Genomic DNA, 23,706 nt, shown 5'->3' with positions numbered 1-23,706 from the left:
GACATTACTTCGCCAACAAAGGTCCGTCTAGTCAAGGCTATGGTTTTTCCTGTGGTCAGGTATGGATGTGAGAGTTGGACTGTGAAGAAGGCTGAGCGCCGAAGATTTGGTGCTTTTGAACTATGGTGTTGGAGAAGACTCTTGAGAGTCCTTTGGACTGCAAGGAGATCCAACCAGTCCATTCTGAAAGAGATCAGCCCTGGGATTTCTTTGGAAGGAATGATGCTAAAGCTGAAACTCCAGTACTTTGGCCACCTCATGCGAAGAGTTGACTCATTGGAAAAGAGTCTGATTCTGGGAGGGATTGGGGGCAGGAGGAGAAGGGGACGACAGAAGATGAGATGGCTGGGTGGCATCACTGACTCGATGGACGTGAGTCTGAGTGAACTCCGGGAGTTGGTGATGGACAGGGAAGCCTGGCGTGCTGCGATTCATGCAGTTGCAAAGAGTTGGACACGACTGAGTGACTGAACTGAACTGAACTGAACAGTGTACAAAACCCAAAAGATACAAAACTATTAGGTCTCTCTTCAATTCTTAAGAGCCAGTCATACTGGCTTCTTCTTCTTCTTCTTTGGTCTTCTTCTTTAGCAATATATCTTGGAGATGATTCCATATCAGTACATATGATGCTGTTTCATGAGATGCCTGTGGCATGTTTTATTTAACCAGGGTAGCAATTCATTTGTTTTAATAAATATCCTTTGTATGTACAAAATCCTCAAATATCTGGAATCAAAATTTTGCCCATAAAACTGGTGGGTCAAAGAGTATTTGAATTTTCAGCTTTGATTTATACCATTAAGTTGTCCTCCAAGAAGTTTCTAGAAACTTTATGAATGAAGACCATGACAGCATTTGCCACCGGGCTTCAAACTCGTTCAGACATGTGCTGAGTACCAGGCAGAAAACTACAGAGGTGTTAGCTGGGACCCTGACAGTGAGAGCTACTGTGTGTGTGTGTGTGCGCGCGTGTGTGTATGTGTGACGTATATATGGTAAGAAGTTCAAAGAAGAACCATAAACCAATTAATTAGGGTGCTGTTTAAAGCTCTAATAGTGAATGCAAGCATTAGTGGTTTGAATAAAGCTCCTTTGCCTTTATTATTCACTAGAAACTGGAAGTAAATAATAGGCTTGAATTGCATAACCCAGATGCTATAATCAAAGCACGGAGCATTTCTTAAGATCATAAATTATTTTTCTTCACAACAGGGGAAAAAAGGGAATTTGGGGTTTATACATTGCTAGCTGGTTCACCAGTTAGCCTCTGTTCTGGTCTTGGGCTGACTCAGAGGGAAGGAGGCTGGTTATTACATCTTGAAGCTAGAATTCTGTCTTATGGGGTGGGACACAATTTCCTCAAACTCCCAATATCATACCTACCTGGAGTCACTGGGATAAGTGGTCCAACCCAGATTAAGAAGCCCTCAGTCTTCTTGTGGGGCTTCCCAGGTGGCACAGTAGGTAAAGAATCTACCTGCCAATGCAGGAGACACAGGTTCAATCCCTGGGTTGGGAAGATCCCCTGGAGAAGGAAATGGCAACCCACTCCAGTATTCTTACATGGGAAATTCCATGGTTAGAGGAGCCTGGTGGGGCTACAGTCCATGGGGTTGCAAAGAGTCAGACACGACTGAGCACACATGCACAATCTCCTGTGGGTAACGGTTCAGGATGTTTAGCTGGAAAAAAGATTCTTTTTCCAAGCAGAAGAGAGCTTTGCCTGTGGCTAGGAGGCTATTTTTACTCTGCCATCTTAGCAAGTTGGTGCTGGGTTAGACTGTGTATCTTTCCCTCTTCACCCCACCTCATTTTTATCCAGCATGTCATATTTCTCTCCCTCCTTTCCACTTCTGCCCCCACTCACATTTGTCTGTTTCAGGGGGATCTTCTCTTTCCTTGGTGTGTCTTTTTCCGTGCAAAAGGAAAGAAACAAAATATGAGTTCCCGTCCCTTCCTTTCACATGATAAAGGCAGAAGTTAAGATGAACCTTTCTCTTTTGCCCTTCCTTTGGTCCTTTCTCCTCTAGTCCCTCCTCCCCTATTTTTGGAGCTCTTTTTGGTTTCTGGTCCCCTGTCCTGTGAAAGGAGGAGGTGCTCTCCTCTGTCTGATCCCACCTTCCCTTATGTCCTCCCAGCCTCTTGCTCTCTGCATGCATCACTGACTCGGCCAGAAACTCCCATGACTCTTCCCGGCCAGAGGATGCCTGCATCTCCCTTGCATCACCTTTTACCTGGCACTTCAAGAGTAAGGGCTTAGCACTGCCAATTAGCAAGGACAGTAGATGGTGGTTTAGTCACTAAGTCGTGGCCGGCTCTTATGACCCCATGGACTGTAGTGGGCCAGGCTCCTCTCTCCATGGGGATTCTCCAGGCAAGAATACTAGAGTGGATTTCCATTTCTTTCTCCAGGGGATGTTCCCTGGAGATCCAGGAATCGAACCTGGGTCTCTTGCATTGCAGTCGGTAAACCGACTGAGCTACAAGGTAAGTCCCAGGACAGTAAAGGACGTTTTAAAATAATGTACTAGCGAACACAATTGTACTTTATAACAAAGTTTTATTAGGATTAAGTCAAATTAGAAAACTTCATGCTCTACCGCTTGCCATATTTATCTGGAATGACCAGGATATTCTTAGCTGAGTAGAAAATAATTTGTGCCCTGGATTCTACCGTTTAGAAAGCAAGAGGATTGCTGTGCATAGCGGCGTACCCGGCACCTCCATGGTTCGTGTCGAAAGCCTAAAGACTCGTCAGCAAAGCATATGTTACTTTCAAGCTTTGGGCCCCACGAAGATGCTCACCCTCAGATGCAGACTCTTCAGAACCTGGGCACCTATGACTCGGGCTGCCCTTTTTGGGCTGACCTTTTTGGGGTCTGATATGAACATCTGTTATTTCAAGAGAAGCTGGGTTTGAGGTATCTTAATGGCATAAAGGCACAGGTCGTGCAGCTGAATTAAAAGCTGTTGTGTTGGTCTCTCCGCCACAGGCCACGAGCCAGTCTTGTGAGGAGGGTGCTGATGCTGTGTCCTTGGCGCTGCCGGGGGCGAGGGCGGGGGCCGGGTGGGGGGGCTCTGCGCATGCGCAGTCCTGCTCTTCTAGCTCCCGCACCGCGCGGCTGTTCTCAGGTGGAACTATAATTGGAGAGGAGCCTGGGCTATGGGATCTCATCGCCCCACAGACAGAAGGACCTGCCACAGAGCCAGGAAGTGACTCGAATGCAAGCAAGGATAGGAAAGCTGAAACCTGGTGCGGGGAAGAGAACCCCACTGTCCCTGGAAGGGGTCCCGCCAAGGTGGAAAGCGGCATTGCGTTTAGTGCGGAGTGCTTCCCAGCTATCAGGAACCCACCCCTTCAAGTAGCAGCAGGAGCCGCTTGAAGATGATGCCCAGGAGGACAGGGGTCCCCACGCACCAAGGCCATCAGCAGTGGTGTGGAGCGCTTATCTGCACAAATAGCCCTGGATCACTAGGAGCGAGTGGGACCCTAGGTTCTAAACATGAAAACGTGTCACTTCCTGAATACATGGGTATTCCCTTCAGCTTAGGAGCCACGCGTTTAAGCTCAGAAACTCTTTTTAAACAGAGTTTTAAACCTCTCCCTAATGAGGGAATAGAATCTCAAATCTGAGGGAAGGGTCAGGAGAGCTGTACACAGAAAGAAATACCTTGCAGACACAAGAACAACTGTTTCATCCTTCCAGCAACTAGCCGCCTGTCTCCTATCCCCACACCCCCCACCCCCCCACCTTCCCCAATTCATTAATAAAAAAATGGCACTGTCTAAAACTTAAATCAGTTGCCTAATATAGAGGGATGATAATAAATTCTCATTTCTGTGGGCACCAGAGGATGTATGTTTTGAATCTCTCCTTTCTGCCCTTCATATACTTTCCAGCCTCTTTCCATGCACTTGGCCTCATCAGCTTGGCTTATATTCCTCAGTGAGCCCTGCATGACCTGTGATCATGTCTGCGCTGTTCACGCCCATCAGTTCATCTGGGATTGACTAGGAGTTTTCTCAAGCTTGAGTTCATAGCTTCCCAGGCCAAGGTCCCCCTCGTAAATGTTTTCCTTGCTTGGAGTCTGGGGTGAAGCTTTCTGGTCCTCCCTGGGAGGGTTGCAGGGTGAGGTGCCTTGCTCCTGGTAATTCATGGCAAGCTCGTCCTGGTTTACAATGCATTCATCATCCTCTTTGAGATGTTCCTAGATTTTGGAGAGAAAGAGAGAGAGTTCACTTGATAAAAGCAGAAGACAATGGCAGTCCTGCAGTATAGGAGAACAGGATGTTCATTTTCGTTTTTACACTGTCCTGTCTTGACTTGGCTGAAGTTTCTGGTATGCCGCATATAACCTTTTCCATGTCCGCAGGAGTTGTGAAACATTTCTAAGATGACCTTGAAGATGGACATCATCACACAATCATAAGAAGTCTCCAAGTCTCATCAGTAAGAGAACGTGTGCCAATTGAGCATGTCTGTGGGTTAAATAAAATGCTAAAGAGGAGTTAGAATAAAATGCTATCGATGTTTTGAATGGGTATCTAACCTGGATGAGAGGAGTTTTTAGAATCGTTTGACCTCAGAGTACAGAATGATTCCCAATATTGGTTTTGGAATGCACCAGTATTGGTTTTAATATTTTAACTCAATGTCTGCTATATTTTCTTTGAAAAGTTTCAAATGGGATGAGTATCCCAAGGCTAAAAGTGGTTGGAAGTTTCCATGGTGGGTAATGGTGGAAACCAACTAGATCTGGCCAATTAAGTTGTCCTCCCCTTGAAGAAAAGGAATTAAAATCTCAAGTTTTCTTTCATTGGCTTTGGGAAGACATCACAGAATTCCCTGTAGAATGAGCCCTGGTTAGGTGATCTTAGGTCAGTGGTTTCGAACTTCAGCCTGTACAGGAATCACTCCTTGAAGCCCAGATACTATTCTGAGGTGGGGCCTGAGAATCTTTGTTTAAAACAAATTTCCAAGTGAGGCTGAAACTGCTGGTCCAAGGACACACTTTGAGAATCGCCGGCTCAGGCTGTTGTGTTTTGAGCACATCTGAGATCTGAGATGACTTTTCTCTGTTTAGACATGGGGTCAGCCACCTCCAAGGGTGCCACAAACTCCAAGATTCTGCTCCTCTCCCATCTCTGACACTCTGATGTACTGGGAGGGAGTCTAATTGCTTCTCAGCATTTTTTTTTATTCTACTCCCTTCAGCTATAAGGCACCTGGCCTGATATTCAAAGCCTCAAAACAGCAGTTTGTGAGTTCACATTACTTAGTCTATATTTTTCTAAATTCATTTTATGGTTAAAAATATTGGTGACAGTAAAAAATTGCATTTATGAAAAGAAGAATGAGCCCACATCAGCAGCAATGGAAAAGAGAGAAGCTTCTTGGTGCAGTGAATTTTAAGAACTGTATGCTTCCTCTTCAAGGAGGGAAGAAATAGCCCCAAGGTTCTGGGTTTTATCAGTATTCACCAAGCCTGTCCCTCACGAGATGTTTACTCACCCCATAGGCCTGAGGACTGGTGAGCAGTCGGGAAATTGGGCCACACCATTCAGGTAACGTGGTGGTCAGTGGAGGACCAGAGTGGGTTAGAATTGGTTTCAGGTATCTGTGAGGCCTGTTAAGGAATACTTGCCAAGAGGAAGTCAGGATTGAGTTTCTCACATAGCACAAAACTTTGCATGCAGTGAAAGATAGTTATTTTTACCTTCAAATCCCCTACTCTCTCACTGAGGAAGTAATGTGGCCTGCACAAATTTGCTATTTATGTTCTTTGATCCCCACACTTTCCCAGCCCTCCTGGTAGTCTTTACTCATGGGGAAATGACACCCGAACCAGCCAATGTCAGACAGGTGTAAGTGGTCCTCTTCTCGCCTCTCCTACTCAATGTCTCCTCTGCTTAGAGAATATATTCTTAATAATTATTTGAAATAATAGCATAAAAGATTGTGTTTTCCTAAAACTGCACACACAGCTTAAACCACTAGTAATTTTCACACAAAAAAGCAAGAGGCATTTCATAAAACATTCCCTCATTTGAGAACTGGGTAGTAAACACAGATTTTGCCAAAATAGTTATTTTCACTATTCAACACAGTCACTTTATACTTCATACATCAATGCATTGCCATACAAAATTATGTAAATAAGCTGGAGCTAGGTTTATTCTACTGTCTAATACCTGTCTTTCTCCTATCTTCGTCCCAAAGTGCTCTAACGAGTTAAAAGAAAAACCTATTTATCTAAAGCCTTTAGGTTTCCCTCCAATCTAGCAATAATGAAATCCCTAGAGGCTGCCGCCTCACGTTGCCTTTTTTTTTTTCCCTCCCAGAAAGGTAATGAAATTATTTCATCATTCCATCAGAAACAACTTTCAAGCTTTGTATTATTTCCTCTGCTGGAGAATAGTTCACCTCGTCAACTTTCTGAAATGCTATAATAAATAGGGAGAGGGGAAAAAAAAGCATTTAATGTTGGTCCATGAAGATGCACACTCACCCCCAGGCACTCAAGAGAAGATCTTGGTGGAGGCTCTACTGGAGCCCATCCACGGGTGGATGACACCACTCCATCATTCCAGGATGCCCTGAGTGTGTGGGACAGAGGGGCATGCGGCTGGCGGAGGCCAGGAATCTACTGGCCTCTGGCTTTGAATCATTCACCCCCACAGTGGGGACAAAGCAGGAGAGGCTCATGAACACAGCCTAGTTACGATGTGAGGAGAGCGATTGAAGAGATACTTAAGAGGGTCTGTGATTGCAACTGTGAGCAGAAAACTTGATGACTCCTTTCAGATGCTCAGCTGTTGTGCTCAGTTAAGGATGGGGAAGATATTACAGTTCAGCACCTGCCATTGCCTGCGACATCTTGCAAGTCTACCCACAACTCTGGAAAGCTCTTGATGATCTTCCATTAATTTTTATTACAGAGTGTTATTTCCTTCATTTTATGGATGAAGGCATTGAGGCCTAAATATATGATGATTTTAAGTAATCCAGAGGCTCCCTTTGCTATCTGCATCCACAAACATCATATGCTAGCAGAAGGGAATTTCTCAGGGTGGGATTGAGTATGTGACCAGTTGGTTCTTCATGGAGAAAAGCTCACAGACCACACCCCTGCTGGTGAGCTGTGGATCCGCTCAGGCAGGAGCATGTGGTCTAATAGGCTTTATGGTGTGCATAGGTCAGGGGAAAAAATTTTTTTTAATAGGGAGCTGAGATGGAGGATACACACACACACACACACATACACACACACAAACATATAAGTGGAGTGTAAGTCAAGGAAAATTCAGCCAATTTTATTTCCAGATGGAAAAGTGACAGATTCCCAGGTGGCGCTAGTAGTAAATAACCCATCTGCCAATGCAGGAGACACAAGAGACGCAGGTTCGGTCCCTGGGTCAGGAAGATCCCCTGGAGAAGGAAATGACAACCCACTCCAGTATTCTTGCTTGCAGAATCCCATGGGCAGAGGAGCCTGGGGTTCTACAGAGGAGCTACAGTCCATGGGATTGCAAGAGTTGGACACGACTGAAGTGACTTAGCAAGCACAGCACATAAATCAAAGAAAATCCAGCCAATTTTATTTCCAGATGGAAAAGTGACAGCAAATAAGCAACATTTTTAGCGAGACTGTGTAAGTAAAAATGGGGTTTGTCAAGGTTCTAAGTCTAGGAGAGGCCTGGGAAACTTCCATTGTTTGAGATTCTCAATATGCTGAAAAATCAAAATTCCAAAACCATGTCAAAAAAGGAAAACACAAATTTAAAATTGCACGATGAACATTTTCTTCTTTTCATCCTGATGTCATTGCTCAGTGGCTCAGTTGTGTCCGACTCTTTGTGACCCCATGGACTGCGACATGCCAGGCTTTCCCATTCTTCACTATCTCCCATTTGCTCAAACTCATGTCCATTGGAATCAGTGATACCATTCCACCATCTCTGGATCCTCTGTTGTCCCCTTCTCCTCTTGCCCTCCATGAGGTATCTCTTTAACTCTCTGTGTCTTATTATTGGAGCTAACACTTAATCACTTTCTTTGTGGCTTTCTGTGAATGTGAGGCCTGGACCAAATGGGCTACCATTTGGTCCCTCTGGACAGGCTCTGGGATTCCCAACTCAGAAGACTTGCGTACAACTTGTAACTCTGCCCCTTCACTGACTCTATGACCTATGGTCTAGTGACTGACCCCTGTGAGCCTCAAGTATTGCTGTGAATGTTAGCTGATATAATGTGGGAAAATGGTGTTGGACTCTCTCACATGCCATTCAAATGCTATTTTATAAAAAAAAAAAAAATTCTTAAGTAATACTTTTTGGAGAAAGTGGTGTGTTGATTGTTGTTCACATAACACAGGAGAAATGATGCTAAGGTAGAGATGAGAGAATGGCACTCAGCCCTTGGTGTGGTATCAGGAGTCACAAGCTAGTACTTAGTGGTTGGAAACTTTAAACTGCTCCTGTACCAAAAATAGCTATCTGGGTTAAACATTATTGTATGGGGGGCTGGTATCAGGTGGTAGGTGAGAGGTAGGATAATTTGTTGTCATAAAACTCTTCTTCTAGGAAACTCATGATGCCATTCTGGCTGTGTCTCAGTAGCTTCAGGTCAAAGGAATAACACATACATCCTGTGGCAGTGAATGGAATGTGTAAGTGCCATCCACAGACACCACGTGGAGCAGGATCTATGTTTGCCAACATCTTAGTTTGCCCAGAGCTTGCCATATATAATGTTATGTGTTCAATGGATGTTTATTGAATTTGTGGTCTAGGGAAATATTCAAAGGTGCTTTGAGTGATGGAGGTAGATTCTGGGTGACTATGCCAAGGGAAGAATGAAGGGGGCAGATGACAGCCAACAGATGAGGATTTCCTGAGGATAAAAGGCTGAGGAAGGTCAAGTCAAAACGGACTTCTTGGGACTAAGATCTTAGACCAATGGGACCATGTGGTAATGGCACAAGATAAAGTGGCTAGAAAACAGCCATCGTATTTCACTTGCTTGATCATTCATTTGTTCCTTCACAGACTCACATGTTTTTATTTTATGTGCAAAGCTAATGGGGTACCCACATAAGAAAATTAACAGTTACAGTCTGGTGGCTCATATGCTGAAGAATCTGCCTACAGTGTGGGAGACCCAGGTTCAATCCCTGAGTTGGGAAGATCCCCTGGAGAAGGGAATAGCAACCCACTCCAGTATTCTTGCCTGGAGGATCCCATGGACAGAGGAGCCTGGTGGGCTACAGTCCATGGGGTTGCAAAGAGTCAGACACGAGTGAGCGACTGTCACTGTATAGACTGCAAAGTGTTTTTGCCATATATTCTTGTCTCTAGGTGGTGGTCACTTTGAGGGTAGGGCTGTCCCCTTCACCTGGTACAGTGGTTGATATATTTTAGATATTCAAGAAATAGTTGTTGAATTGATGAAGACAGTAAGCTCAAAGAGAATAAAAGAATTGCTCAGTGGAATCCAGCCAGTTGGGCTTGAGATCCCAGACATTTCCATCACATTGAGCATCTTCCTTCTGTTACAGAGACACCAAGTAACAGGTCTCATCTGATTGGATAACTGATTTGGAATGGGGGAAGCAGTGACTTTCTGAGTTCTTCATTGCTGGGCAGGGTCTGGAAAGTGGCTAGATCACCAGGGTTACTGGAATTATTAAAATAGTAAGAAAACTCTTTTGATTTCCAGAAAACCCCTACTGCTGATTTTGCAAACTGGGTTATTTTTCTTATCAGGTTCTAGTATATGTTTGGAGACAGAGAGATATTCCCCACTGGGTACTTTTGGTACAGCTAGTTTTGCTTTTCTAATAAGTTAGAAATACATCGAGATGAAATGTTAGGCTCTAGGGGGGGAAAAAAACCAATGACTTTTCTCATCTTTAAAGGGCATGAGTTTGGGAATAGCAGTTTGGTTTAGGAGATGTAAGTAAAAGCTGGAGCTCTACCCAGAATTTAACACGCGTGAAATAGGAAAGACAATTAACTCAGGCCAAAAGAGAAAATGCATCTGCTATCAGCAGGTCCAGACCTAAATTTAGTGCTTAACTGAACTAACTTCCAAAGTACATGGTGACATTGATTTCTCTCTTCTGTTCGTTTTTGCTTTGATTATTTTATTTATTTAAAATTTTTATTGGAGTATTATTGTTTTACAATGTTCTGTTGGTTTCTGCTGTACAACAAAGTGATGAATCAGCCATATGTATACACATATCTCCTTCTTGAAGCTCTCTCCCCTCCCACTCACATCCCACATCTCTAGGTCATCACAGAGCACGAAGCTGAGCTCCCTGTGCTATACCGCAGCTTCCCACTAGCTAGCTTTTTTACGCCTGGAAAATCCCATGGAGGGAGGAGCCTGGTAGGCTGCGGTCCATGGGGTCGCTAAGAGTCGGACAGGACTGAGCGACTTCACTTTCACTTTTCACTTTCATGCACTGGAGAAGGAAATGGCAACCCACTCCAGTGTTCTTGCCTGGAGAATCCCAGGGGCGGGGGAGCCTGGTGGGCTGCCGTCTATGGGGTCTCACAGAGTTGGACACGACTGAAGTGACTTAGCAGCAGCAGCAGCAGTGTGTATTTGTCAATCCCAATCTCTCAATTCTTCCCACCCTCCCCTTCCTCACTGTGTTTACACATCCGTTCTTTATGTCTGTGTCTCTATTCCTGTCCTATAAACAGGCTCATCTGTAAAATGTTTTGATTATTTTAAATCATCATTTTTTGCCCATTGTCTTTGGGGTCTCAAAGAGTCAGACACGACTGAGTGACTTTCACTTTTCACCTTCATAAAACTACGTCCCATTTGCTGAGACCCCACATGGTTCTTTACTCAGCATCCATGAACAGAACTAGCAGAGGACATCCCCAAATTGTACACATCCTGTCTTTCTTTGATTTCAATGTACAAATCACACCCTTTATGCTTTGTTTCACGGGAAATGGGGGCTGACAAGTTGAGTGTGTGCCCCCTCTTTCCTTTGGATTTATTGGATTCTGTAATTAGACACTCACTGTCTTGCCATCTTGCCTAAGGATGTGATCAACCATTCTGCTAAGTTGTCCTTGAGGTTCAGGTTGGAGGAAGGCTTTAAGAGTCCAACCAAAGCCCTCCTCTTTAAGCTGTTTCATCACTCTCTTCTCTCTTGCTTGACTTCAGTTCTGCACCAGGCACTCACAGGGAACATAGGGATGAGATCCTGTCCCAGGAACCACTCTATTTCCAGAACAATCTATCAAGATGGCACCTTGTCCTCCTAGGCTATCCATGAAATTCTGGTTTAAAATCAAGGAAAAGGTAGAAACCTGCTATTCACACACACAGATGAACATGTATACCTTTGGTTGACAATCCTAACCTTTACCATTCTCGAGGAAATGGCCCTAGATAACTGCTGGGGCAGAACGGAAGTCTGGATAAACATTCTGATGAGTAAGCAGAACTGTCTAGAATAAGCTAGCAAGGAGTGACTGTAACCCCCTTCAGCTTGATCTTTGAGTTCTGCCACTCATGTGTCTATTTGGTCTCCCTTCAAGGTCAATGTGTACATACTCGCCTGATAGCATTTATCACATTGTCCTGAAGTTAATTGTTTACATCTCTGTCTCCCTCTTTAGATTCTAAGCTCCCTGAGGGCAAGGATGTGTGTGTGCGCATGCTCAATCTGTTCAGTCGTGTCCAACTCTTTGTAACCCACCAGCCTCCTCTATCCATGGGATTCTCCAGACAAGAATACTGAAGTGGATTGCCATTTCTTTCTCCAGGGAATCTTTCTGATCCAGGGATCAAACCCACATCTCCTGAATTGCTTGCCCACTGAATCACTTGGAAAGCCAGAGGGCAAGAAATTTATTATTAAATAAAACCTCTTATTGTAAAATGAAAAAGGGATACATCAAACCTCAAAAGCCTAATGTATTGTATCTTAGTGGAAGCTTCCAGATTGCAGGAAACAGAACTATGTGGCCTAACCCTTGAAGCCCTTTCCAGGTGTGTCATCCTAATCAAAACTTATTCCTTTCCCCAAAAGTAACTGTATCCTGACTGTTACACTAATCACTTCTTTGAGTTTTTATTATAGTTTTGTCACTTAAATGTGCATTCTGACACACTACAGTTTGGTCTTGCCTATTTAAAAAATGTATTATGTCTTTTAATCTATAGATTACTCTTCCACCCTTTTCTTTATAATTTATCTGCTGAAGAGCTTGGGCCATTTGACCTGTGGAGTTTCCCATAGTCTGAATTGCTGGTTGTAAACTCATGTGCAACCCATCATGTTCCTCTGCCCTTTGTATTTCCTTCAAATTGCCAGCTGGATCCAGAGATGGGATCAGACGCAGATTCTATTCTCTCCCTTCAGCAAGACTCAAGAAGGCACAGCATATCCGGCTGTCTCTCTCTGTGTGATCTCAGCAGCCACTGACGTGTCATACCTACATCTATTTGCTCACTGGGATGTGCAAACAGTGAAATTCTAATTTTATCTTTTTGTTCTTTTATTAGGTAGAATACTTTTATAAAGAGACATTTTTCATTTGTCCTGTTGGAATGTTCGGTGGAATAGTCAATATAGGAAGGGCAAAATAAATGTTTGATTTATTCCCTCTGTTTACTTGTTTTCCAGATAATGATTGGTTATGACTCCCTGAAAATGACTTTTTCTTTGCTTAAATATCATCATGAAGTAATGAATTTAAATGAATTTGATTGACATTATTATCATCCCTGAAGCTCAAACTGAAGCTTTTTGGTCAATGGGAATCTTCAGATTGGCTTCTGAGTCCTATTGACATAATGCTAGTATATTTGATAGCTTCCTTGTCATCTGTATGACAAGTTGTAGGTTCATCTTGTACATTTCCTGTTTTGGACCTCAAACCAGCTATTTCTACAACATTCCTTGGTGTTTTTTTCAGTGAGAGATGGTATTTTAATACCACAATCTGGGCATCAAGGGTTGCAGTATACAATGGGGTGCTGGTAAATGTGTAACAACTGACTCACTAGAAAAAAAGGGCAGATTTGTAGCATTTCCCAATTTCCACAGTGTAAACACTCCCACTATGGCTTATTCTAATATATCAACATGCAGTCATTAAATGTTGATCTGGGCAAGATGTGTACAACCTGTTCTTACCAGCTCTTGTAAACCAGCTTCACCACACCACTGGTTATATATCTCATGAGTTCCTATGGATACTTCCAATTCAGTTCAAGAATTTATGATTCTCAAGTATATAGGAAATGGATAAAATTAGAATATCCTATAATGACTCATTTATTTTATACATAGTATTATAGTAATCTCATAATAATAATAATACCACCATAATAATTACAGAATATGGATATTTTATAATATTTAAACATTTCTGCTTATCCTTCTGTCATTCTGCTGCTGCTGCTGCTAACTCACTTCAGTCGTGTCTGACTCTGTGCAACCCCATAGACGGCAGCCCACCAGGCTCCCCCGTCCCTGGGATTTTCCAGGCAAGAACACTGGAGTGGGTTGCCATTTCCTTCTCCAGTGCATGAAAGTGAAAAGTGAAAGTGAAGTCGCTCAGTCGTGTCCAACTCTTAGTGACCCCATGGACTGCAGCCCACCAGGCTCCTCCGTCCATGGGATTTTCCAGGCAAGAGTACTGGAGTGGGGTGCCATTGCCTTCTCTGTCTGCCATTCTAGCTTATTAAATAAAGAAAATCTACAGTACAGCTATACATAATTGTGCTATATTTACACAGTCAGAACATATAACCACTACATTCTATATTCTCTCTCAGACCTCATTAAATCTGAGCTCTACAGGTAACTATATATTTAATGCTCACCTTCAGGCCTTATGTCAATGTCTTTCTAGTCATTTGGATTGTCTGAAGCTTGTTCTTTAGTAGATTCCTCAGGAAGGATTCATGGGAACGTTCTCTGAGTTCGTGCATATTGATAATAGTGCCCTTTATATATTGCAAGTCTGTTTTCCGGAAATAAAATTGTTGACCTATGCTTTCTTTAGTTGATTACTTAAATATGTTTTTATTTTCTTTTGATGTAAGGAATTGCCCCTGAAAAGTCTAATGAAAATATAATTTTCTTTCCCTTATAAACCATGTATTTTTTCTTCAGATGCCCAAAGGACTTTTTTTTTTTAAGTTCATTAATTTCACTAATTTTCCCTGATATTTGTTGTTCCTAATTGATAGTCTCATGTACATCGTGTGCTCTTTCAGTGTGTAGTTCCCAGTGTGTTAAGTGTGTTGTGTTTCAAGAAAGTTCTCTTGAATTAGGACTTCTCTTGTTTCCTTGCTTTTCTTTTCTTTTTCAAGAATTCTTTTTTGTCTGAATGTTCAGTCTTCTTTACCTGTTTTCATTTTTTTTCACTTTCTCTTAAACCTTTAAAATCTTTTTTCTTCATTTCTTTTTAACTTAAAACACTTTCCTTTTACCTGAAATTTCTCCTAAGGTATTATCCATTGTGTTTATTTGCTTGTGTAGCCCTTCTGATTTGCTATTCATTTCTGAAATATATGTTTTTAAACTTTTAAATTGTCTCCGGAGTTTTTTCTTATTCTAATTTATTTTGTTCTTTCATAGCTTGTATCATTTTCTTAATGTCTTTTAACCTAGTTAAAATATAGTATGTTTTAATATAGTATGTTATAGTTTTGATCTATTTATGGGTACATCTTTCTGGCATTTTTTCATTATTTGTAGAGATGTTATTCTGTTCCTTATCCTCTTTTTTTCCCTTATAATAAGTCTCTATGGGATTTGACTTCTTTTCTATTGTTCAGTTTTATGCAAAATTAGTTTTCCTGAACTTAAAGAATGAGGCAGTCGTTCTTTAAGTTCAGGAAAGCTGTCCTGACTTCACAGGGATCCCTCTTCTGCTGTGTTTATATAGTGGTAAACATGGCAGCTTGCATTCTGAGCTTTCCTGCCCTGTTTCCTATGCCCACTGCCTCCCCCTACACCCCCACCAGCTGATGTGGACCTTGCCTTTCCAATCATCGCTAGCATCTCTATGCCGCTCAATTTCGATGCCACTCCAAGGTCCTTTCTCCTGAATGCTGCACACTGACCTGGAAGGGAGCCCTCTGAAAAAAATGCCCATGTGCTCATCATTTGTGCATAATTTTAAGAACTCTCAGGGTCTTGACTGCTCCAGAAATTGAAAGACTGCTGTTGCCACTGTCTTCTTCCCAGAACCCTCCAGGACTGTATTTTATTTGATCTTATATCATTGGTAATTATTAATAGTATGGTCGCACAGAGTCAGACATGACAAGTGACTTAGCAGCAGCAGCACATTATTAATGAATGGGGATGTGGTCTAGCTAGATTTGTAAATCTAGAGTACATTTGTACTCTGTCTGAATTGCCCAAGCTAACTTGGAATTTTCCATAATTCAACCACTGTAGGTTTGATTTACCAGAATGAACTTCCTATGTTACACCAGGTGAGCCCAGTGGTACCTGGAATCATGGTTCTTAACCTCCCCTGGTCTTGGGCGAGCAAAAAAATGCCTGTGTGCTCATCATTTGCATACAATTTCACAGGACATTTTAGAGATACCTTAAAATGTATCCATGCTCCCCTAGAGATCCTGAGCTAGGAAACTGGCAATTAAGTATTAAGGACTAGGGCAGACTAAAGACCGAAAAAATGACCTGGTTGCTATCCTATTTGTAGAGGGAGTTGGTTTCTATCACTGGTATCTATAAGGTCTACCTGCTGCTGCTAAGTCACTTCAGTCGTGTCCGACTCTGTGCAACCCCATATACGGCAGCCCACCAGGCTCCTCTGTCCCTGGGATTCTCCAGGCAAGAACATTGGAGTGGGTTGCCATTTCCTTCTCCAATGCATGAAAGTGAAAAGTGAAAGTGAAGTCGCTCAGTCGTGTCCGACTCTTAGCGACCCCATGGACTGCAGCCTACCAGGCTCCTCCGTCCATGGGATTTTCCAGGCAAGAGTACTAGAGTGGGGTGCCATTTCCTATTAAATATTAATTCTATCAGCTCCAGATAGACAATCTAGGGGCAGAGAAAGGGCAGTGGAATTTGTTGGAAAGGTTAAAGGAAAGAAGACAGTTGTAGGATACCAAAGCAGCCGGTGTAAGTAGGGCAAGTGGACACAAGATAAACAGAGGGAAATATTGGAATCATGAGGCTGGAGGGAAAGAAACCTGAGAGCTCATCTGATCCACAGCCTTGGATCTAAATACAAAAGAAAGTCTAAACCTGGAGTTTCTCCAAGTGTGGTCACCTGATATTTGTATTACAATGGCTTTTTGCTTCTTAAAATGCAGATTTCCGACCCATTGACCCTGACCCCCTGGGTAGGGTCCTAGCAATCTGCATAATAACAACCCCTTGAAAACCACTAAGTGGTCTAAGTGATGTGGAGCAGAATGACATCTCGTCTCTTGAAGGACTCTGGTTGTGGACATGCCACATCTGTGGGCTACACTGTGCAATGATAACAATGACCATAATGTTACTTTTACTACCATTGCTTCTCCTCCTACTATTGTGTCCTGAAGATTTTTCCCTTTGGGCACAGAATGGGATCACAGATTTCCAGGAATCTTTGCTGCCTATCAGCTGCAGTTTAGTCCATTTGCACCATGGAGAAGGTTACACTTGGCTCATTGTTTTGACAGAAAACAGTTGTGGAGATGAATGCTGCAGTTACTCACACAGAGTGAATCTTGGCTTTTCCTAGCCTTCTGGTCGTTAGGGGAAGTGCTGCCAAAGACCCAGACCCCCTCTGTTAGCTCATGGTGATTTCAACCAGAGGCTTTATGGGTCACTTGCCTTGCGGTGTTTTGAAGAACTGGGCTGTGAGAAGTGACTCTGCACCAGCATTCTGAGTCTCCACTCTGGTTTGGAGTGAAATTTTTATTTGATTTCTGCCCCAACCCCCCAACACTGATTGAATGTGGTCTTGTGAGTGCTGGAGTCTCAGCTAGCTACCCCAGAGTTCATATTTAATATGGAGGTGCCTAAGCCTGCCCGAACCCTCTCTGGCTCATCCATGAGCCTGGGCCCTTTTGCTGGACATAAGAATAGAATGTATGCCTGAGGGGGACTCGTCCTCCTGTGGACATGGGCAGGAGCCCCCATGTACTCATCTTCTGCTTTGGGGAAATAGGAATAGTCACTTCCCTACTGACAGCTTGAACGTGGACCATGGGTCAGGATGCTCAGAGCACAGAGCTAAAGAGGAAACTACCTTCAATGTGAAAGGTTGTTGTTGAATCACGCGAATACACCGGGATTCTTGGCCCCCGGAGGAGAAGAATTCAATCCGGGGCCAGAGACGAGGCTTGATCGCTCAGAGCTTTTGTGTAATAAAGTTTTATTAAAGTATAAAGGAGATAGAGAAAACTTCTGACATAGGCATCAGAAGAGGGCAGAAAGAGTACCCGCTTGCTAGTGTTAACAATGAAGTTATATAATCCAAAGAATGTCTGGAGGTTGTAAAGACCTCATCAGACCTACTCCCATAATTTACATTTTAAGATAACAGAAGGTTTAATCCAAAGACTGTCCTTAGGCAGGATACATTATTGTTATATAATCCTAAGGAATGTGGAGAAAGAAAAAGAAGTTTGTCCTTTCTTCCTCCTTGAGAATTCCAGACCCCTCTCTCCTTGGGGACCCTTAGACTCCCTATCAACCTGCCTAGGAACTGACTCTCTCAAATGCTTTCACGGGGAGGAAGGCAGCAGACACCGAACACAGATGGCTGAGGTTCTGGCTTGTGACTGCCTCTCAGTTTGAGCAAATGTCTTCAACTCTTGGTGCCTCTATTTTCTCCTTACTAAGGAGACTCACGATGCTCCAGTAGGTCTGGTTAGGTAATTATTTAGAGATTGCAATTACCTTGTGTCTTTGATTACCAGGGCTGCATCACAAAGTCTACACACGGGGTGGCTTAAAATAACAGAAATGTACTGTCTCACAGTTCTGGAAGCTAGGAGTCTGAGATCAAGGTATGGCAGGGCTGGTTCCTTCTGAGGCCTCTGAGAGCCAAGCTGGCCGCGGCCTCTCTTCTGGATACTGGTCACAGCCTGAACTCCTGAGTGTTCCTTGCCTTGTAGGTACATCCCTATATCACTATCTTCACCTTCCCATGCTGTCCCCCTGGGTCTTCACAGGATTGTCTTTATAAGGAAACCAGTGTTATTGGATTAGGGCCCCATCCCATTCCACTATGACTTAGTCTTAATTTAAATAATTATATTTGCAAAGCACCTATTTCCAAAGAAGCTTACATTGTGAGGTATGAGGGGTTAGGACTTCCATCTATCTTTAAAAGACGCTTGCTCCTTGGAAGAAAAGCTATGAAAAACCTAGACAGCATATTACAAAGCAGAGACATCACTTTGTAGACAAAGGTGCGTATAGTCAAAGTCATGGTTTTTCCAGTAGTTATGTACGAATGTGAGAGTTGGACCACAAAGAAGGCTGAGCACCTATGAATTGATGCTTTTAAACTGTGGTGCCAGAGAATACTCTTGAGAGTCCCTTGGACTGCAAGGAGATCAAACCAGTCAACCAATCAACACTGAATACTCATTGGAAGGACTGATGCTGAGGTTGAAGCTTCAATACTTGGGCCACCTGATGTGAAGAGCTGACTCACTGGAAAAAAGTCTGATGCTGGGAAAGATTGAGGGCAGGAGAAAAAGGGGCAGCAGAGGATGATATAGTTAGATAGTATCACCAACTCAGTGGACATGAGCTTGAGCAAACTCTGGGAGATAGTGGAGGATGGCGAAGCCTGGTGTGCTACAGTCCACGGGGTTGCAAAGAGTTGGACATGACTTAGTGACTGAACAATGACAAATACCTTTTGGGGAGGGGGATATAATTTAGCTTATAACTTCCTGCTTCTTCTGAATAATCCCATGTCTTCAGTGTATTTTTTATTTATTTGTGGGGAGTAGACAGGTTGGGTTTGAATCACAACTCTTATTATCTGTGAGTAAGCCAATTTCCTAAGCTCTTTGAGCCTCATTTTTGCCATCCATAAAATGGAAATAGCTTATAATAGTGATCTCATAGGGGAGAGGATTAAGTGAGATAAAAAAGCGCAGGTCTGGGCACATAATAAGTGCTCAACAAATATTAGTTAACATTATTATTACTGGTTTTCGCTGTGTCCTTTGAGGAATTGTAGGTATTAGAGATATATTTAAAATGTCCCCCAATTTGCTCCCCGCTAACATGGCCTGCATTCCTATTGTTTCTTCTGCTGGCTGCTACACTGACTCCCAGAAGATTCCCTCGTGTTCTAGGAGCTGTGTCCTGCACAGAAGTGCCCAGGGAGGCTTGGCTCACTGTTTCATGTCAGCAGGGCTTCAGATGAAGCACTTACATTCCGAGGCACCTGACGTAGGAATGACCTGCCTCCACAGGGGTAAGACACTTGCTCGGAAGGGAGGTGTTTTCATGTTGGGCATCGGGCTTTTAAGGTCACCTTAGAGCAGCCGTTTCTCATCACTGTGTTCTTCTAAGCCCTGGTTGTCCTTGAGGTGAATCCCACTTTTCTGTACTCTGAAGACACTGCCTCTTCCTGGGCATTTAGTGAACTCCTAGTAGAATGCACATCCCTTGGCTCTTTGAGGAAAACAAATCTCTCTTTCTCTCCCACACACACACTCCCCAGCAATGCTGACTGCTGTAATCCACAGAGTTTTTTGCACGTTTGGGAATCGGGATATACAATGCTGGGTTATTTTGAGCTGTGGAATGAAGCCTGTTTAGGAGACATTAGAAAATCTTTTTCCTTTGAGAGGACACAAGAGGAGAGCCCTGTGTTATTACAGGGTCACTTGTCATAAATAATCTCACTTTCCTCTCCAGGCACATTTTTCTCTCAGCTGCAGCCACTTGCAAACTTTTTTCCCCACCTCTAACCCCTACCTGGAAATGCATTTTACAATTACTTCTCAGTACATGTCCTAACAACTACAGAGTCATAAAACTAAAGATAGTTGTGTGGTCCACTTGGATCTATTCCTACTCCTATTTTTTTTATTCCTAGTCCTATTCCCCCATCCTACCCTATCCCATTCTCTCTGTCCTCTATTTGCTTATCTTGGGCATTACTAGAATGCACCAATACCCAGGTCTCCTGTCTTTCTGGTACATCAGCATCTTTGAAGAAGGTACACGGGCTTCTTTGAAGTAACTAGGGCCATATCAGTAACTCTGACCAATGTGCTCTGGTCATGATGCATGCATGTGTGCTAAGTTGCTTCAGTTGTGTTCGACCTTGAGCAACCCCATTGACCATAGCCCGCCAGGCTCCTCTGTCCATGGGATTCTCCAGGCAAGAATACTGGAGTGGGTTGCCATGCCCTCCTCCAGGGGATCTTCCCAACCCAAGGACTGAACCAGCATCTCTTGTCTCCTGCATTAGCAGGTGGGTTCTTTACCACTGGTGCCACCTGGGAAGCCCCTGGTCATGGTGACTAGTATCATTTCAGCTCTGAAACACAGGAAGCCAGCATCCCTCCAGCTGACTCTCTTCCTGATATGGTGACCCAAGGAGGTCTCAGGTTGAGGCGGTGGAGTCACAGATCAAAGTTGCTTGCATCACTGGGTGGCCACACGGAGGACTGCCACTCTAGAGGGTCATCTGCATCCTTAGCAGTCTTTAAGTAAGAGAAAAATAAAAGTGTTTGATGGCAACTGAGATTTGGGAGGTGTTTGTTACAACAGAGTAGTCTGTCCTACTCTAATGTGGTATTCTTGCATATTTCTTTTCTTTCTTTTTGAAGAAATGTTGATCTTGAGTTATTGAAATGATTCCCTGACCTACTATGGATAGCCTTGTACAGTTTGCAAATCATTTTCCCAAAGCATCTGCCACATTAACAGCCCCAAAGTTTGGATGGAGAGAGACGCCCATAGAGGAGGGTGAGCATACACTAGTGCAGTCTCTCCTCAGGGTTTCAAGTGCCAGGGTTGGGTGACTTAAGGACTGAGTAGTTGTGTGATTTGAGACTTAGAGAGTTAGGATGCAATAATTTTGATGGGGAGGCACCACAGACTAATTCCGAAGGTGACTGAGTAGTGTTCTGGGGGATTTTTTTTTGCTTTTTGGATAGATATGATCCAGATTCAGGCCTCATATATGCTACATTTTATTAATATCAATAGCTTATGTGTATTGAGAATCCAAATTACAAATGTATCCCAGTTATTATTAAAAGAAGTTGGAGTACAAATGCATGACTGCTACCACAGTGCTGTCAAGGGGTGAGATCAGAGGCCTCCACCATGGCTATGTCCTGGGTTAGATACTTGAACTTCCTTATCCCTTGCTGATACCACACACCTTCTCAACTCCATTCCCCATACTTGTGAGGCACTGATTCCTGTTTATGTGTCACTGAACCTCTGGGCCTTTGCATATGATGTTCCTTCCATTTGAACAGTTTTTCTTTTCACTTTGGCACTTGGAAATCCTACATTCCTTCAGATACAACTCAACTGTCACTGTGAACCAGGATCTCCTTCATTGCAGATGGATTATTTACCAACTGAGCTACCAGGGAAGCCCCTCTGAAATTGTTGATCTTTTATTTACTCCTTTCCTAGGACTTTCTGCTCTCTACCTTTTAATTATTAAAGTTCAATTCTCCTCCTCCATTCCCATCTTGGGCCAGAGCTGCTCTCTTTTAGCTTTTTCATCTTGGGGTCCCCCCTCAAATTCCTTCTGAATAAAGAGCTTCCTATGAATAACAATAAGCATAATACATACCCCAAAGTTAGAAGATTCACTAACTTAAAAAAGCAAAGTTGGTTTACAAAGACTTGGAAGGCTTTGTAGGCTACTCACAGTTTCCATATTTACCAAATACTATATAGATTTTTTTCTTTGCATGTTCTCTTTCCTTTACCGGGAATGTCCTTCTTCACTTTGTCTTTGGAGGAGGTCCATTTATTCTTTAAAGTCTAAGTGATAGATTGCTTTTTGCCTATCCAATATCCAGTCTCCCTTTTTCCCTTACAGTCGCAAGAGGTTCTATTTCCTCAGTAGATTAGGTGGCCAATGAAATGGAAGAAGTTTGTTGGGTAGAATTTCTAGGCAAGCTCTCCAAAGAGCATCAAGTTTGTCCTTTCTCTCTTCTTGCCTGAGACTTGTATGTGCCGTCTGAAGCTCCAGCAGCCATTCTGGGGCCATGAGATAAGCTTGATGATAGAAGCTGTATACCAAGGATGATCGAAGAGAAAGATAGGAGGACCACAGGAATATTGATGACATTCTATAAGTCTGTTACCAGCTGTAGGTTGATTAATACTGGACTTCTTTTACATGAGATGAAACCTCTATTTTGATTAAGCTATTGTTATTTGGATTTTTGTTACATGCGGCAAATCATAAAGTTCTTCTTTATCTATTCCTGTATACTAACTAGGGATTTTTTTTTTTTTAAGCTGTGGTTCCCATAGGCCTTCGGTCAACTTTCTGATTATATTTATTATAATATATAAGAACTATTTGACTTTATATCTCCTCCTCTGTTAGACTGTGAGCTCCTTGAGGGAGGAACATTGTCTCATTCCTTTCTGTATCTGCAGTGTTTAATGCTCAGCAGACAGAATGAGTCCTTTCAATTGATGTTTGTTGAATTAAATTAAGATTTGAAACATATTTCGGATTTTCTGTTAACATGCAAATTCTTTTGGAAAGGGTATTATCTGAAACCTGAACCTTATTCGGGATTTAACTGGCAAGAAATAACATCATGGGAAATGACACTGGACAGGGCCTTTGAGAGGAGGGTGTGAGGGATGAGTAGGGCTGGACTGGCCACAGAAGGAAAGGTGGGAAAAACCACAGCCATGGGTTTCAGCTGATTTGGATCTCCCCAGGGTAGCTCTTGTTTGCCGTTATGCTTTTCCGTACACAGAACCTTGCCGCTACCTGGAAATCCCTAGAGGAGTCTGCCTGCATTGGAATGCCTTACCTCGACCCTCCTGCCTTCTGAGAGGCAAAGCTTCTCTCCCGAGACTGGGTATCACAGATAACTGGCTCCTTGGGCATAGCTGTGAGTGCCTCTCGTGCGCCCCAGCCCTGTCCCCTTGGTCCTCCCAAACCACTTTGGAAGGGTCTGTCACTCTTGAGTTGCAAGATTAAATGAATGCATCTTTGGATAAGATGCTTTTCGGCGCTAGATCAAAGTCTTCCCTGCCAGGGCTCTGGACCCCTTTCAGAGTGAGTGTAAAACCTGTGCTGCTCTTTCAGTGAATTACGGGGTGCAGAAGGAGAGAAATCCTGTATATTCACTATATCTACACATCTTCTCAGGAGCAGAGCTCAGGGGGCCTCCTCAGAAACCAGCACACAGAAAATGGAAAGATGCACTTTCTGTTAAAACCGCTCAAAAATCTTATTGCCGTAGACAAATATGATCCTTCGGCTAAATAAAACCACTGGAGAGCAAATTAAACCATGCCACATTATATGATTATTCCCTCTTTGTAAAAATAATTAAAACTGTTTTTGGTAGCTTTGCTCCGTGGTTGTATGTCTGTTTTAATAAAAGTTTCCAAGGTCTTTTTGTTGTGTGTATATGTGAGTCAAAGATCTGGATATAAGCCAAACTAGTGGCAGGAGCTGTCCCACTTGCCACAGAAAAAGGAAGAAAA

General features: G+C 43.1%; 1 protein-coding gene across 1 annotated transcript in view; it reads right to left on the bottom strand.

The window, feature by feature from the left end:
• Positions 1-2,551: 2,551 nt before the first annotated feature.
• SLC9A9 (solute carrier family 9 member A9) overlaps positions 2,552-23,706 on the bottom strand; it is a 657,846-nt gene continuing 636,691 nt past the window's right edge. Inside the window, exons 15-16 of the mRNA XM_005888754.2 lie at positions 5,517-5,622; positions 2,552-4,212 (exon numbers count right to left, since the gene is read on the bottom strand). Of these exons, the coding sequence (XP_005888816.2) occupies positions 3,997-4,212; positions 5,517-5,622 (322 nt within the window). The 3' untranslated portion in view covers positions 2,552-3,996. The remainder of the gene's footprint in view (positions 4,213-5,516; positions 5,623-23,706) is intronic.

This window comes from Bos mutus, chromosome 1, assembly GCF_027580195.1.
Source record: "Bos mutus isolate GX-2022 chromosome 1, NWIPB_WYAK_1.1, whole genome shotgun sequence".
Taxonomy (NCBI): Eukaryota; Metazoa; Chordata; class Mammalia; order Artiodactyla; family Bovidae; genus Bos; species Bos mutus.
Note: the sequence above shows the minus strand (reverse complement) of the source record. Positions and strands in the feature narration are given on the sequence as shown.